This window comes from Chanos chanos, chromosome 10 (assembly GCF_902362185.1).
Source record: "Chanos chanos chromosome 10, fChaCha1.1, whole genome shotgun sequence".
NCBI classification, from domain to species: Eukaryota; Metazoa; Chordata; class Actinopteri; order Gonorynchiformes; family Chanidae; genus Chanos; species Chanos chanos.
The window spans coordinates 19,770,287-19,785,569 of record NC_044504.1 but is presented as its reverse complement, the minus strand read 5'-3'; the positions used below and the strand labels follow the sequence as shown (position 1 = coordinate 19,785,569).

The 15,283-nt window shown below is 44.1% G+C and overlaps 1 protein-coding gene across 1 annotated transcript in view; it reads left to right on the top strand.

Moving 5' to 3' along the window:
• Window positions 1-15,283, top strand: part of ehbp1 (EH domain binding protein 1) — a 114,648-nt gene that overhangs the window by 22,560 nt on the left and 76,805 nt on the right. Inside the window, exons 5-6 of the mRNA XM_030787450.1 lie at window positions 13,459-13,640; window positions 15,004-15,143. Of these exons, the coding sequence (XP_030643310.1) occupies window positions 13,459-13,640; window positions 15,004-15,143 (322 nt within the window). The remainder of the gene's footprint in view (window positions 1-13,458; window positions 13,641-15,003; window positions 15,144-15,283) is intronic.

The following is a 15,283-nucleotide window of genomic DNA, read 5'->3' as shown; positions in this document are numbered from 1 at the left end:
GCCTGAACAGTCTCTCTCTCTCTCTCTCTCTCTCTCTCTCTCTCTCTCTCTCCTTTCCTTTAAAACTCCAGCCTTCCAGCCCATTTAGACAGGTCAATTAAACTAATTAATTAGCCAAAGAAGAGGGCAACAGATGCAAGCGATTCAACCTCTCCACTCCCAGTAAGCCTATTTGAGCTGATGGAGCGACCAAGAAGCTCAAGCTATTGAGAAAAAGAGAGGTGGAGGGCAGAAAATCTGTTTAGGTTGAAAGGGGGTTTTGGACATAGCAGGACTGGCCAAGGCCGGGCCCAGATGGCTGTGGGAGGAAGGGGCAGCCGCAGCCCGATGACGGTGAGGCTGAGCTGGGCTAATCTTGTCCGAGTGCTGGCTGTTCTGGTGGTGGTGGCTATGATGGTGATGGTGGTGGCAGGGGAGGCCGGGTGGTCCCTTCTGTCCAAACCACTCTAATAGGCTTACAGGTCCTAATCCAAGGCACCGCACTGTCACATGGGCAGTCCGCTGACCCTGGCTTCTATTGCCCCCCTCTTTTATGTGTATGTGGGAGAGGGAGAGGGAGAGAGTTTTGTGTGCATGTTCTTTTTTTTCCTTCCCTCTTTTATGTGTGTGTGTGTGTGTGTTTGTGTGAGAGAGAGAGAAAGAGTATTGTGTGCATGTTCTTGCTCCTCTGAGCAAGATTCTCATCATCTCATTTGTTTGTCTCTCGTTCAAAAGGGTAAATCTAAGGACCTGTTACGTTGAAGGCTGTTGTTAGACACCAAAGCTTTCATATAAGGAACATCGCAAGTCTGTGTCATCTGAGGACCATTGTTCTATGCAAGGAGTTGGAGCTTCTTTAGGCCACATTACACAGAATTACATGTGTGGAACAAAACATATTATTGAAAACTCATTGGTAATGTATTGGGGAATATTGGTTTATTCACATATGGGATGAATGTTCTTAAGAACAGGCCTAGAAGATAGTTATAACATCAGTTTCCTGCTCTCAGACTTCCTTTTCTGGCCTAAAAATGCTATATGGTATTGTAACTCGTTTGGTAAGTTTCTCTGGTTATGACATCTGCACAGATGGAGTGTAGTTCTTTTGTCGAGTCAGTTCACTCTCTAAAGCCTAATACATAGCTCCTTTCCTTTATAGTTCCTTTATGCACGTGTTTTCAGAGGACTACATGTCTCTCTGTGATCTCTGTTAGCCCACGTTGTTTTCTGTGCGGTCCTTTTCTTTGTGTGTATGTGTAGAGAAGGACGTTTGACCTTGGTGGTCATGTGCTTCTCTCCTGTCTGCTGATCCCGCTGTGCAGCCCGGCAGTGCCCGCTCCACAGCAGATGTCACCGGTGCCTGTCACCACTGAGGGGAGGAGGAGGGGGGTGCCTAAGAGCGCCAGAGTCAACAGAAACAGAAACACTTCTTTGTTTTGCATGTGCACGGTGTGACGCAGGACTCCAAAATAAACATCAAAACACACAATGTCACCTGGGAGCTCCTCTAATCCCTTCTCCTGGCCCAGATCGACAAGTTTTCCGCCTCCCCCCAACGTGCTGGTGAAGTCGCATCCCCGTGGCGGCCTGGGCTCAAAATATAGCCCTCAACCTGGTCATACCACTCCTCTGGGATGCCATCTTTGCCATCAGTAACTCTTTTTCATGGCTCTCTGTGTGTGTGTGTGTCCAGAGACTGGCCAGCTTTGTCAGTGCTCCGAGAGTGATCCCTCCCCTCATAATCAGAGGTGGATTGTAACATCTCTGTGTAAGGTGACGTTGATGCCCTCTGGCTGGCACTGGGGGCCAAAGTGTCAATGCCAGGCTGGCAGAGGGCGTCGCCTCTCGCTGACCTCCCATGAGCTCATTTGGCAGTAACGAAGAAGACTAATGAGTGGCTGATCCGGAGGTAGCCATGACAACGCCCCTGTCAAAGACTCGTGTACACATGTAAATCTGCTTTTCTGACTAATTCACCAAATCCTGTGAATTAGAGAAACCATACAAATGAGTCACATTTCTGTGCTAATCATCTACTGGTCTGGTTGTGCTCTTGGCCTTAATTTGTTAGTTTGGCTCAATCTCTGTTTTACTGTTTCTGTACAGTAAAGGATCAGGATTAATGTGAATCATACTTGGCGTTTTCCTTTACAGTCCTATTTGGTCTGTCCCCAATTAAGGCCCTCGATGAAACATTTAACCTACCATCTGAAGTATACTTTCAGTGCTCAGATAGCAGGAAGGTGAGGTTAGTTTGTAGGTAACAGGTTCATTTGCTCTTTTTGGAAGAGTATGTAGAGGACCAGCTCTCCTCAGGGAACTCGCACTGTTGCACACTGAATGTGGAACAGACCTGTCATCTGTAACACAACTTTCCTTCCTATTCCCGCCCCTTGGCCCGAGCGTGACCCAAAACCACCAAGCCTTCACTCCACTTTGAATTTCAACACACTCTTCCCACAGTGACAGCTGAGTTCAGTTCAGGTATCTGTTGGATCATGTTTTTTAGGTTGAGTGTAAAATGAGATGTGAGACATTGAATGGAGAGGGAAAGGAAAGTGCAGGTCACTTTGAGAAGACATAGCTTTGGGTTCAGCCTGTACCGGTGTGGTTAGGTCAGCTGGAGCCAACCAGGCTGTTCCCATTCTCTCACGTTAACCTTGATGGGCCTGAGGGGGAATAGTGAAATTATACCTTTGATCGTCCAGCTGTAAGGGACATTACCTGATGAACAGTTAAGATACGGTTAAAACCAACATTATAGTAGGACTTGATCAACAGAAAAACTGTTTGGCTTGAATAAGCCTTTATATGTAACATTGTTTGTGGTCAGCCAGGCCAAATCTAGTGTTGAACAGTCACTGTCGAATGAATCAGGCAGAATGTTCAAATTTTTTTCTTTGTTATGAGAGTGAAGTTGGCAGGTTAGCTACAGCTCAGTGTCTGTCAGTGATGCACACCACACAGGCCATTAGTGGCTTTGATTGCTAGATTGTTCTGTGAATGTGACAACTTCACGCTGTCATCATGGGGGTTTTCAGGTTTAATTTCTCAGTATGACAGTGTTTTCACACGATTGCCCAACCTGAACGTGGAGTAAGAACTGGTTTGAACATTTTGTCCGTCAGTCTGTCTTCAGCTGTGTGGGGTCTGGCGCATTTCCTCCTCTCTCTGTTATTGTTTTGTCTTGACTGTGAAACATCAGATGAATGTGTTTCAGCACAAACTCCTTTTTCCCCCTCTACTGCTGCTGTGTGTGCGTGCGTGTGTGTGTGTGTGTGTGTGTGTGTGTGTGTGTGTGTATGTTTTAATCGCTCTGAGTAACAACCTCGCTGCTTTAGCCTTCTTGAGTCTCACCTGCCAAGGAGTCTCTCACCTGTGGTCTACCTTCCCTCTAATCCTTTTCCCTCCCTCCCATTCTCTCTCTTTTTGTACTGTGTGCTTGTGTGGATGGTGGTGAGAAGGGGGAATGCCGTCATCTGTTCTTCAGTTATCTCGCTTATTTATTTTTCTCTGGCTCTTCTTAAGATGGTGCCTTGTGATGCAGACAGACACTGTGGCCCTGACAACATTTTTCCAAATCCCTTTGTTTATCCACAAGCTTGACCTGGGGAGGCCAGGGGAAGGCGGGGTGATGTTAGAGATGGGGTGACAAACCCACGGGTAACGTTCCTTCAATGTCACCCAAGGGTTGGGCGGAGAATGTTCTGGTACATGCCACTGAAAAGAGTTTGATGATGTAGGGGGATCACTCTGATAAACCCTCCACCGACATTCAAACAGAAACCTAATCTCCTTGCCTCTATTTTTATTTTTTTCTTTCATTTGCTTGTTGTTCATTAATGAAGCCATTTGAAGAAGACCTACAGACGATTTAGAAACAATGCAAGTCTGTAAAGCTCAGTACAGCACAGGGGCTCTGACATGAAGCATGTCTATATCAGTGTTTTAGATCAACAGAATGGGAGATAGAAAATGAAGATCCTCAGCATTTTTGCCGAGCGCTAAAAGTTAACATTCCTTGAGTGCTTCTTGCTTTAATTAAAATGATAACTGTTGACACCCAAATCTGAAATTCTGTGATTTTTTTTTTTTTTAAGTGTAGTTTTTAATCAGACTTGGTTGAGGATGAGCTTCTGGTTAATCATACCCTGTGTCAGATAAAAGTGTTGTAGTTCTGTGTTGTGGTACAATAAGAGTCCAATAATGCCACTTCAATGATCATCCTACTCCAGGAGCTTTGTCCTGTCATCTTAACCCTCTTTAGGCAAAGCTGATTTTTCAGGATTAAACCTATCATATAGATGCTTAACAGTGTTTTAATACTCAAAGCCTAACACAGATTTACGCCCCCAACCAATAGGATTTATTTTGATTCAAAGTGATCATTATGAGGCTAGAATTTGATAATTATAGGAATAGAGAAATGGCTGAGTTTTTGGTAATGTGATACCATTTTCCTCCTGTCTTGGATCTTCTTGTCTTTCTTTTGTAAATAGGGAGTGTTAAAGAGAGAGAAGTCAAGAGAGAAGGCATACAATCGAGGCCTACACATCAGTGTACCATTGCTGGTGTTTTCATATGGTGGGCTGCATTGTACAACTCTTCAGAAGGAGAGATCTGTGTCTCTCATGACTTTTTAGTGTTGGTGTCAGTGTTCCTCATTTTTTTGACCCAGACATCATTTCTTCAGGCCTCCTGACAGTCCCATACTGAAGTGTGATAACTTGCCTGGCCTGTCAGCCCACCACATACACGCTTGCATGCAGGAATGCACTCACATACCCATGCACTCTAACTCTTCACTACAAACTGTGTGTCTCAGGCCTCATGATGGACAGTGTCTTCCACACAATCCTGTCTAGTCAGCAACCTCCTCAACTCCCAGTGCCAATCTGTACCATGATGTTGGATCTCCTTATTTTCTCCCTCATTTTGTGCAGTGAAATTGGCCATTTAATCTGGATCAGCTCTGGTGGCCACTTTTTAAACTCAACACTTGTGTCCCCACCACCCTGATAGCTGCCGCTCTCATTTTTTCGGGTGGGGTCATTGGACACAGACTGGGTTGAGCTGAAGATATAATTACACAGACACCATGTGTGAGCAATACTGGCTGAATGAGCATCTCTCAGAGTGGTGGAAGAAGGAGGAATGTGATGAGCTTGCACCTCTGCATGTAATCCAATAGATCTCTCTCTCTCTCTCTCTCTCTCTCTCTCTCTCTATCATGTATTTTTTGGATGTGCTTGTGTTTTTGTTGTTGCTGTACCAGAGAGAGGGTTTTTTTTTTCTTTCTCTCCTGGAATTTTGCAGAGGAAGGGCTTTTTGGTGTTCCAATTTATTTTTCTATTAGGCCATTCCTCAGAAGTGCGATCAGTGTGAGACTGCTGGCCACTACCTGGCCCTACTGGGCCAGAGGACACTGCCCTGGCCACACTGATAAGACCTCAGCCAGAGAGACAGGGAATGAGGGTGAGAGAGAAAGAAATGGCATGAGAGGGAGGGAGAGAGTGAGATGGTTGCTGGGGAGATGGGATGAGCAGGGAAAGAGAAAGAAAGAAAGAAAGAAAGAAAGAAAGAGAGAGATATGACAAGAGAAAGGGATGAACAGTTTGCTCCAGCTGGAAAGATGTGCTCTCTTAAGCAGCTGTAATTCAGTGTGGATGTCAGAAAATCTCCCAAATGAAATGAAACAGTGTAAAAATCCAGCCTGGACCATGTCAATTACAAATCAAGCAAGAGATATCCCCATACCTGAACACCATGTTAAAGCTCCGATTACTGGGCACCTGTCTTATGATTTTTGCGAAGGATTTTTTACACTATTCCAGTCCAAAGATGTAACTGCCTTTGGACATCAGTTTATCTCACTAGGGTTGTTTTGGACGTAGATAGCGTTGCTCTAATGTCTTGTTCACAGTTGTACAGTTCTGCGTATTGACTAAAATCAGCCATTATAATGCACATGGATTACCTGTGCGTTTTTCAGCAGTCCAGCCCAGACTATAGCCTGGAGTGGCCCGACACGCGATGTGACTGGGCATGTGATCCAGACTTTCGTAGCATTTGTGAAGGACTTTGCCCTCCAGTAAGCTCATATACTTCAGCTCCTATGGCATACATTATTCAAGGTTTACAAAGTAGGGTGTTACCTACAGCAGCGTGTAGAATGGTGCTTTATATAACAGCACTGAGTGTCTGATATCAAGACTGTAAATGGTACCCAGCTGCCAGTATTTTGTCTTCAACTCAAACAAGTGATGTGGGTTTTCACTGAGTTTAAGCGTGGGAAGTTTTATACACTACATGTAAATGACAGCGTGGAGACCCATCAAAGGCTTGTTGTGTAGTGCTGTGTTTGGGAATGCTAACTGATGTGGGTCGCTCCTCAGATAGCTAAAGAGTTACACTCAAGCTTAAGTGTGAATACCCCTGGCAATATAATGTAACAAAATTGGACGGACTTGTAAGAGTTAGATTCTTTTCTTCTCCGCCCTCCCCTTCACATGTATTTCTTCCTTCTATCTCTTCTTCCTGTCTTTCTTCCCCTGTGCCTGGCTCTGGTGTTCATGCAGGATTAGGGGTTTGTAGGTAAACAGCCTTCTTATTGCCCATTTACTACACTTTAATCTCCACCAGGCACGGATATTGGCCGCTTGCATCATTCCTTTAGTTTGCATGGATAAGGTGTTTGATCCCCCTCCTCCAAATACACCCCCTGCTCCAAACACACCTTCATCTGTGTAATCTGTGTTTCCTAGAAGGATTGCAGTAGTTATGTCAACATTGCAGTGTTTTTATTGAGCAATATGAGGTCAGAGAAAAGACTTCTGAGGGACAGGAGTCGATATCACATTACAACTCTCTCTGTGCCCTGCCCTTCCCACCCACACACTGCAGTTCTGACCACACAGGTCGCCAACGGGCCTGCACTGTGTTTTGTCCTAAAGGAATATTTTGCTTTTGTTTTTTTGTTGTTGTTGTTGGGGTTTTTTTTTGTTATTTTTTGTTTTTAAAAAACTGGTTTTAGGTAACCTGTTTTTTGTTTTCTCATGGTGTGTTAGTGAGGTAGTCTGAAGCGAGTGGAGTTGAGATTTGTCTTGAGTGCTGATGGTGTCTCATTATAGCATGGATGAGACAGTCTGCCTTCATGTTACTGAGTCCCCAGAGAGCACTGGGAGAACCGTGTCATCCTAAACTATTATTTATCCAAAGGAAAAGCTGTACCGAGGGCATGGCAGCCTGTGTGGTGTAATTTGTCCCTGTTTCCCTCAGAAAGTCCTTAATCCAGGCCTTGTGTGTCTAATCGTTGGTCTCTTCCTTCCCATTCTCTCTTTTGCCAGGAGCTTTTTCATTTCTGAAGTGGCGGATGAGGGTGGAGAAGGTTTGAAGCCTGACAATAGCCTATTCCCATGGTTCCCTGATAAAAAAGCATCATAGAAACTACACTGTACTATTCCATACAAACCTTGTGGTGAGGAGAACAGTCTGTTTTGGCCTTAGTTCACATGCTCTTGAGGTGGAGGGAGCTGATTGGTGGAGAATTTTTAGGTCATTGAATATTTTCAGTGTCTCATTCCAGTCCACACTGGAATTAGATCGGAGGGAACAGATTGTACTTAAGATATTGGTCAGATTAAAGACTTTTTCTTTTCCTTTGATTAATCATTCCTAAATTCCTCCTCGATCAGGTGAGGTTATATTAAATCATATTCATATTCATTCAGTTTCATAGGAATGGAAAATACAACCTGCAGAATCAATCGAATGTTTGAGAAAGAAAGCCTTTACCTGGTTTTTCTAGCTTGACTGATGTTTGGAAGAGATTTTGTGTGCATGTGTTTTTTGTTTTTTTTTTTTGTTTTTTGTGGAGATTGTGTTTAATGTGCACATCACGCTTTGAACTGGCAACACTGAATTGGAATTGACAATTCTCTGCTGTGCATTAATACAATAACCCAACGTCTGTCAGTGAATGGTACACCTCTCTCTCCCTCTCTCTTTCTCTCTCTCTCTCTCTCTCAGACACACAGATTATGACAGCATTCATTTTGGTGTCATTATTTTGGAGGGGGGGGCTCCCTTGGCTGGTGGCAGAGGGCTGTCTATTGTCAGAGCCAACATGAAAGGCTGGCACATTCACCACTGCCAGTCATATGGAAATAAAAAATAATAATAGTCACGATGATCATAATAAAGACTCCTTCACAATGCACTGGTATAATATGACACAGTGCCAGCCTAATTCCTTCAGAGAAAGGGAGAGAGTGAGAGAGGGAGCTCACAATAAGCCCTGCTAAAATATCTAGGCCTTTCTGTCAAATCAGTCCCATCATGGGATGAGATTCTGGTGTCTCTGCACTAAACAAACAAAAACAGTCTCTCAGGATTGCTCTCTTTCTGCCTATCTCTCCAGAACCACTAAAAAGAGGGGGGAAAAAACCTGCCAATAATCTACTTTCCTTAACTAGTCTGACCGACACAAGACTGACAGCATCGATACAACACAGTCTCATTAATGTAAAGCAGTTTGCAGTGAAAGAGACACACACTTCAATGTCCGTAATAGAGAGAATGTCATTTTAATATCAAATGAAGTCCTATCAGTAAGAGGACCTGCAAATGTAAGTTCAGAGATGCCAATTTAAAGTGTGACATACTCATTACCCACAGTCTCTCACTGGACTGTAAAATCAACTCAGGTAAATGTGGTCATTTAATCATGTAATGAGCAAATGACTCATTCTGGTTTCATGAGCAGGCCTAAATTTCCTGATGATGTGATTTTATATTCTTGTGTCTCTCCATCTTACGGAAACAGGGTCTGTCTTCATCGGCCTGTCTCTCTCTCTCTCTCTCTCTCTCTCTCTCTCTGTAGAGATCTCCTCTTCTGATACGAAAGTGACCCGGTCACTCCGACCCCCGCTGGCCACGCTAACAGTGTCACATCGCTCGAGTGGTGCCACTGACTCACTTTATACTTATCGCAGCTCTTTATTTACCTGTATATCACCCCCCCATCCCTCTCTCCCTCTCCATGTCTTATGCTACACACAGTGACTGGAAGATTGGCCAGATCCTAATCTAGCCATGTTTATTTACCTCTCCTACTCTGGAGCACAGATAAACGGACACAAGGCGAGAGAGAGAGAGAGAGGGAGAAGGGGAACAGAGAGGAATGAAGCAATGGATATATGCAGTTTGTTATTCAACTGCTCAACACCTCAGCATTATCTTAAAAAGAGCCCTATTAGCGTTTTAAGAACTGAATACTCACATTCATGCTGTTTCGAATTATCTTTAGACATCTGACATCTCCGTACAGCAATGGATTTATGGCAGTGTATCAAGGTGATTGATAAGCCATCATATCAAAAGATATCTGAACATGTTTGTTGCACCTCACCATTCTGTTCCTTCAGAGTTGATGAGAGATTTTAAAATTTTTCTAATCCCTATTTATTCACAGGTAAGCTAATGACCTATGTGGGACTGCTTACATATTTTGGGTTTCTGGACCATTAGCTTGTGTCTGTGTGTGTGTGTGTGTGTGTGTGTGTGTGTGTATAGAAGAGAGATGCTGTGTGTGTGTGTATGTGAAACAGATTCAGTGCTTCCTCTTCACCACTCAGTCTAATTGATGTATTGGGGTGACAAAAGACACTGAGCGCCATGGCCTTGCCCTGCTGGTATTTTTGGAGGAGTGTGTGGAAGGAGGGGGACCCCCACAGCTCTGACCCCCAGTCTCCCACACAGGGACCAGCTGTGGATCAATACAGGGACAGCTGGGCCTAAACCTTCCCCAAAGTGAAGAGAGCTCACCCTGCTCTGCTTTAAATGTTAATCAGAGGAAAACAGGGGTTTGTATAGGAACAGGCAGGAAATGACGCTTTTCGGCACTGCTGAGAGAGACTGGTATTGTGACTCAGTAATGGTCCCGATTAAAATGATTGAGAGCATAAGGACCGAATGGACTGTTTGTTGTCTGTGTGTGTTTGAGAATGGACCCTTTAGTGCTCATCATCTGTTCTTGCTGTGTGGATGACAACTCAAACAAGTTTCCACCAAGTAAAACCCCTAGCCTCTTGTACCAGTTTGGCACAGCTTGCTGTTAAGGTGTAGTGCTGTCATATCTTTCACTAGTCTCATATTCTTTTGTTGAGACTGCAGTGGCTCAAAGCAGCTGATAGGGGGCAGCATTCAGCCACCCTGCTGTCCTCCAGCTCTCCTTGCAGCGAGGTATTTAGCAATTCTGTGAGTACAATACGAGTGTATTGATAGTCGTATCCCTGTAATAAATTAAAAGTGCCTTATTGTCCCTTTTCATTTTACACATTGTCACAACCTTGGACCTTAATCTCGTTCCCTGACTGACAGTGGCAACCGGGGAAAAGAGCACATTTATTGTTTGTGCTAGTCAAATCTGTTAAACCTAATTCTTCTTGGGGTATTTGCATATTCTTAAGTATTCCTTCAGAGAGGGGCCCTAAATCCTTCTTAAGTGTTTGATGCATTTGGAAAATTCATTCATAAAGTATCTACATGCACTATTAGCTCTGTATAATACCACTGCATAATCTCGTCGATAAGAAGGGGCTGCTTTTCTGAACACTGTATTCTTCAGGGATGACATGCTATATTTCCGACTGATTCAACAGGGGCTCAAATGTCAACACAAATGTCAAGTACCGTCGCCGGTGAACGGTTTTGAATCTTATACACTGTTTTTTTTTTTGTTTTTTTTCTTTCCCATCTCTTCCTCCCACTCCTCTTTTATCGTTTTTCATTTATTTGAAGGAGCTGCGGAGCGGCGTCTGGAGTCGCCCGCTGAAGTGCATATGTCTGGGTAATGGTTTTGACTATGCGACGGGCACAAGGAGATGTTGGCACGATTTGCGCGGGGGAAACCCCCCGCCCCCTTCACGGAATCCCTGTGGCATGTTTAGAGAGTGAGTGTGAGTAATAGAGTGAGCTCTTGTCCTCTTGATCTGCGTTTTTGATTAGGCCTTCTCTTGGCTTGTCTGCTTTGAGTTGTACTGCTAATGGCAGGAACACAAGAGGAGTTGTCTATAGCTGAGTCTGTTTAAAGAGTTCTGTACTGTTCCCCAGGACTGTGTTTCTCAGTCCCAAGCATGGGGACAAGTAGACTGCACATTTAGGTTAATGCATGGGACTAGAACACCCAGTTCAAAAGGCCAAGGCCTCAGTAGTGAGCAGAGAAGTTGAATGAGGTGTGCTACTGCTGGCATTGAGAAAAAAGTGTTAATTCTTCTCACTTATCTAACAAGTCTCGCTTGCGTTGACATAAATACGTGGCAAGTCCCATGCTGTCCCTGCAGACCCTATCAACTGTACGTCTTTGAGATGGGCCTGCGTAGGTTTGCAGTTCTATGATTTCCTCCCTCGAGATGCGATGGGTGTGCAGAAGGAAAGCGGCCTGGTATTCAGGTGTGGCAGAACGCACTGCCTCGGAGAAAAATGACCCACAAGCCCCCTTTCTGAGTCTCAATCTCCCAGAGACTATGCTGATAAGAGCTGCCTCTTTACTCAGAGGGAATAAAGATACACAAGTACACAGAGCCCTGTGAAGACATCAGCTGCCTCAGAGGGAAAGCCATATCTGTAAATCTACATACACACACACACACACACACACACACACACACACACACATTTGTGGATGTATATATGCTTCTCAAATGGGCCTCTCTGTGGATAGAAAATTTATGCCATTGTATTCATGAGGGGATTTAACCCACACTATCCTGTGCTCCAGGGCCAGTTTGAGCTATAACACACAGGAACAAGGGAACACAGATATAGAAAGTCATTTGTAATCAGTAAAACTGATCTTTTTGTGTTTGTTTTTGGCATTGTTTATTATTTTATTGTCAAATTGTGCAGACAAGGCTGCCAAGTTTAAAAAAAAAAAAAGAAAGAAAAGACAAGAAAAAAAGAAAGGAGGAACGGATAGGGGGGATAAAGAAGCAGGCCCAGATCATGAGTCTCTGCAGGCGCTGCCTGAAAGGGAAAAACCGCTCGCTGATCACAGGCCAAAAAAGCAGCTTGCGTGCCCAGTCACGGAGACGGAGCAGAGGAAAGAAAGAGAGAATGTGTGTTTCTTTTCTGCCTCATTACAGATGAGCAATCAGGGAATGCTGTGTACCAGTGGAAAAAAAAAAAAAAAGCTTCTCTCTGATCACACATTATGCTCGATTCCCATGTAAAGAGAACGCAACTCTCCCGCAAGACAGATTTGTTTCAGGGCAAACAACTAAAAACTGTTACAGTGACAAGGATGGAAAGAAAGAAAAAAAAGGGGGGGGGGGGCAGCAAAAGGGGAAAAAATGGCACGTGCCCCTGTTTCAACACAGCAAGTGCATGAGCAAATCCTTGATATGCTGACAGCAAGCCGAGAAAAAGGCCCCGAGGAGGAAGAGGAGAGGAAATGTAGCGTTTTTTTAAACGGGGCGGTCGGTCGGGGCAACATCACTGACTGTTTTGTCCTATCTAGGAACACAGAGAAGGCTCATCCTTGTTTCCTTATTTACATATTTCAGATTTTCTTGCCTTTCCAAAATGTTACCACACCAATTTGTTTTCAGTTTGGCACAGGACTGACTTCAAAAACACCAAATCCCTTATCCCCTTCTTATCGTTCCCAAAGCAGCGATGTCTCCTGTAATAAAGATATCACCTTTTGGTGAACCTTTTCTCTCCAGCCCTGGTGAGCACTGCCTGTCAGTTGGGTGTGTGCAGAGAGGTGGAATCAGTCTCCTCAGACCCTTAATGTGCCACAGGGGGCGCCAGTGACCATCAGGCTCAGAGTTGCCGCATGTACATTACTGATGGTGCTTCTGGTTTCATGCAAATAGAAGATGTCCATTTACACAACAGGAAATTGCTGTTTTCTTATACATGTGAAAACCTTACTATTACATAGTATTTATGTATTCACTATTTTTAGTTTTTAGATTAATGAAGTTTTGCTTTGTAAGTAATTCACCCTGGAGATCTTTGTTAAGCATTTGTGGAGACAGAACTACTAGGATGCTAGTAAACTGATGGTAGATTCAACCTGTGACCTGCTTGGACCTTTGCAGTGACTTAATAGAGGTGATCTGTATCTGTGTTGGTTTGTCCCATCATAAAAAAGGACTTATGACCTGGTCAGTGTTCGCGGTAAAGCTACTCTGGAAATGTTTCCTTCAAACTCATTTATAGTAATTTTCATTCTGGGGAGTTGACCTGTATTGTTTACTTAAGGTGGTTGGGTCAACAGGTCAGGCATTCCAAACTTTGTTGGTCCCTCTACAAATATGGTTTGTGATGAAAACAAACCATATTTTTTTCACCAGAGCAACAATTGACTGCAGATTTTACGATGACTTGTATTCTAGCCGTCGGGATCTGACTGGTCAAACCGAATGCTTTGATCTCTTTTTTCATTGTTTTGTTTCTCTCTTGTGTCAGGAGTCTCCATCGGGTCGGAGGAAAGCCCTGGCGACCAGCAGCATCAATATGAAGCAGTATGCCAGTCCAATGCCCACCCAGACTGACGTCAAACTCAAATTCAAGCCCTTGTCCAAGAAAGTGGTGGCAGCCACCCTGCAGTTCTCTCTCTCCTGCATTTTCCTGCGAGAAGGCAAAGCCACGTAAGTCCAGGTCCCTTTAAGAGATGTTCACTCCTCTACTTGGAACACTCATCTCCGTCTCCTTTTCGTACTCTCACCCATTCTCTCGTCTCTCACCTCTCTCTCCCTCTCTCTCTCTCTCTCTCACCCCTTTTCTGGGCCGGCTGATACCACCAGCCAGTCCGAGATAACCTTTAAAGGGACATACCATTTTTATTGTTTAAATGTGATCATTGTATCCTTTTTTAGCATCTCTGGGTGAATACAGAATATCTGCAAGATCCCTAAGCGTCCACTGTATTCCAAACCCGCGTGTCTTGACAGGCACTGTAATGCTCCAAATTCGAGAAGTATCTGAACAACTGTAAGCACAGAGGATGCCTCCACTTACCAGTATCATATTTTCTTATTTGTGAACCACAAAGCAAAGCCAAAAAAAAAAAAACCCCTCAATGCACTGGAATGTTTCTAGCATCTGACTAGTGTAAATATCTTTCTGCTAGACGGTTCATAAGATATTTGCCTGCTCTCTTTTCTTCTTTTTCCCTGGAGTCTGCCTCTCTTCGTCCTCAAAATAAAACCGGTTGGTTTCCACATAGGAGATGTGCTTGGGCCTAAAGCATTGAGGCCTTTGTTGCAGGGGTTAGCGGGGCGGAAGTGAGTAACCCCTCTTAACCCTGGGGAATGATGTCTCCCCCTTCACAAATAAACCCCATTACATAAGTTCAAATAAGCTCTGGGGCTGTTAAAAAAGGCCTGTATTGCATTCACGAAGGAGCAAAAGATAGAAAGTGGGGGGAAGGGGTGGAAGCGAGAGAGAGATGAGGAAAGAGAAAGAGGGAAAGAGAGAGAGTGGGAAAGCGTTAATCCCCTGGTGTTATCTTATGGTGGCCGTGGTGAAAACCTTGGCAGGAATGTGTGTTTCTTATTCCCCGCCATCTTATGAACAAGTGCATGAAGGGCATGTTGTTTACAGGAACGTAGCTCTCTGTTTTCTTCCAGTCCCCCCTCTGTCTCTCTCTCTCTCTCTCTCTCTCTCTCTCTCTCGTTTCTGTCCCTCCTGTCTGTAACGCAAACAAGGTTAGCATACAGAACATCATATGTCCCATTCTCATTAATCCAGAAGGACACAGAAACCAGGGGCTGGATTGCTATGAATATAGTTTCAGCTTTTGATTTGTATATTCAAAATGTCCATGCGTTCCAAAGAAAAGATTCAGTAACGTTTGTGATATCCCTTAGCAATCCAAACAAGCAGCCTCCAAAGCTAAGAAGAGTTTCTCTGACTAATGGGTTTGAGCTAATTGTCAGATGAAGCTGTACTTTGTGCGGCCACGCTAACCTACGCATGTTTATATTTGTTCTTTTCTCTTGTCCTCTGTAGGGATGAGGACATGCAGAGTTTGGCCAGTCTGATGAGCATGAAGCAGGCAGACATTGGCAACCTGGATGACTTTGAGGAGGAGAATGAGGAGGACGAGGAGAACAGGGTCAACCAGGAGGAGAAAGCCGCCAAGATCACAGGTGAGCGCGAGAACAGGAGGAGACAGCACTGTTATTATTCATACGTACAAAATACGAAAAGCTGAAGATATTTAGAAAATCAGAACCTTTTTGTTTTGCAGATCTTTTGTCTTTTAAAGCTCTTTAAAGGTCTGTTGTTT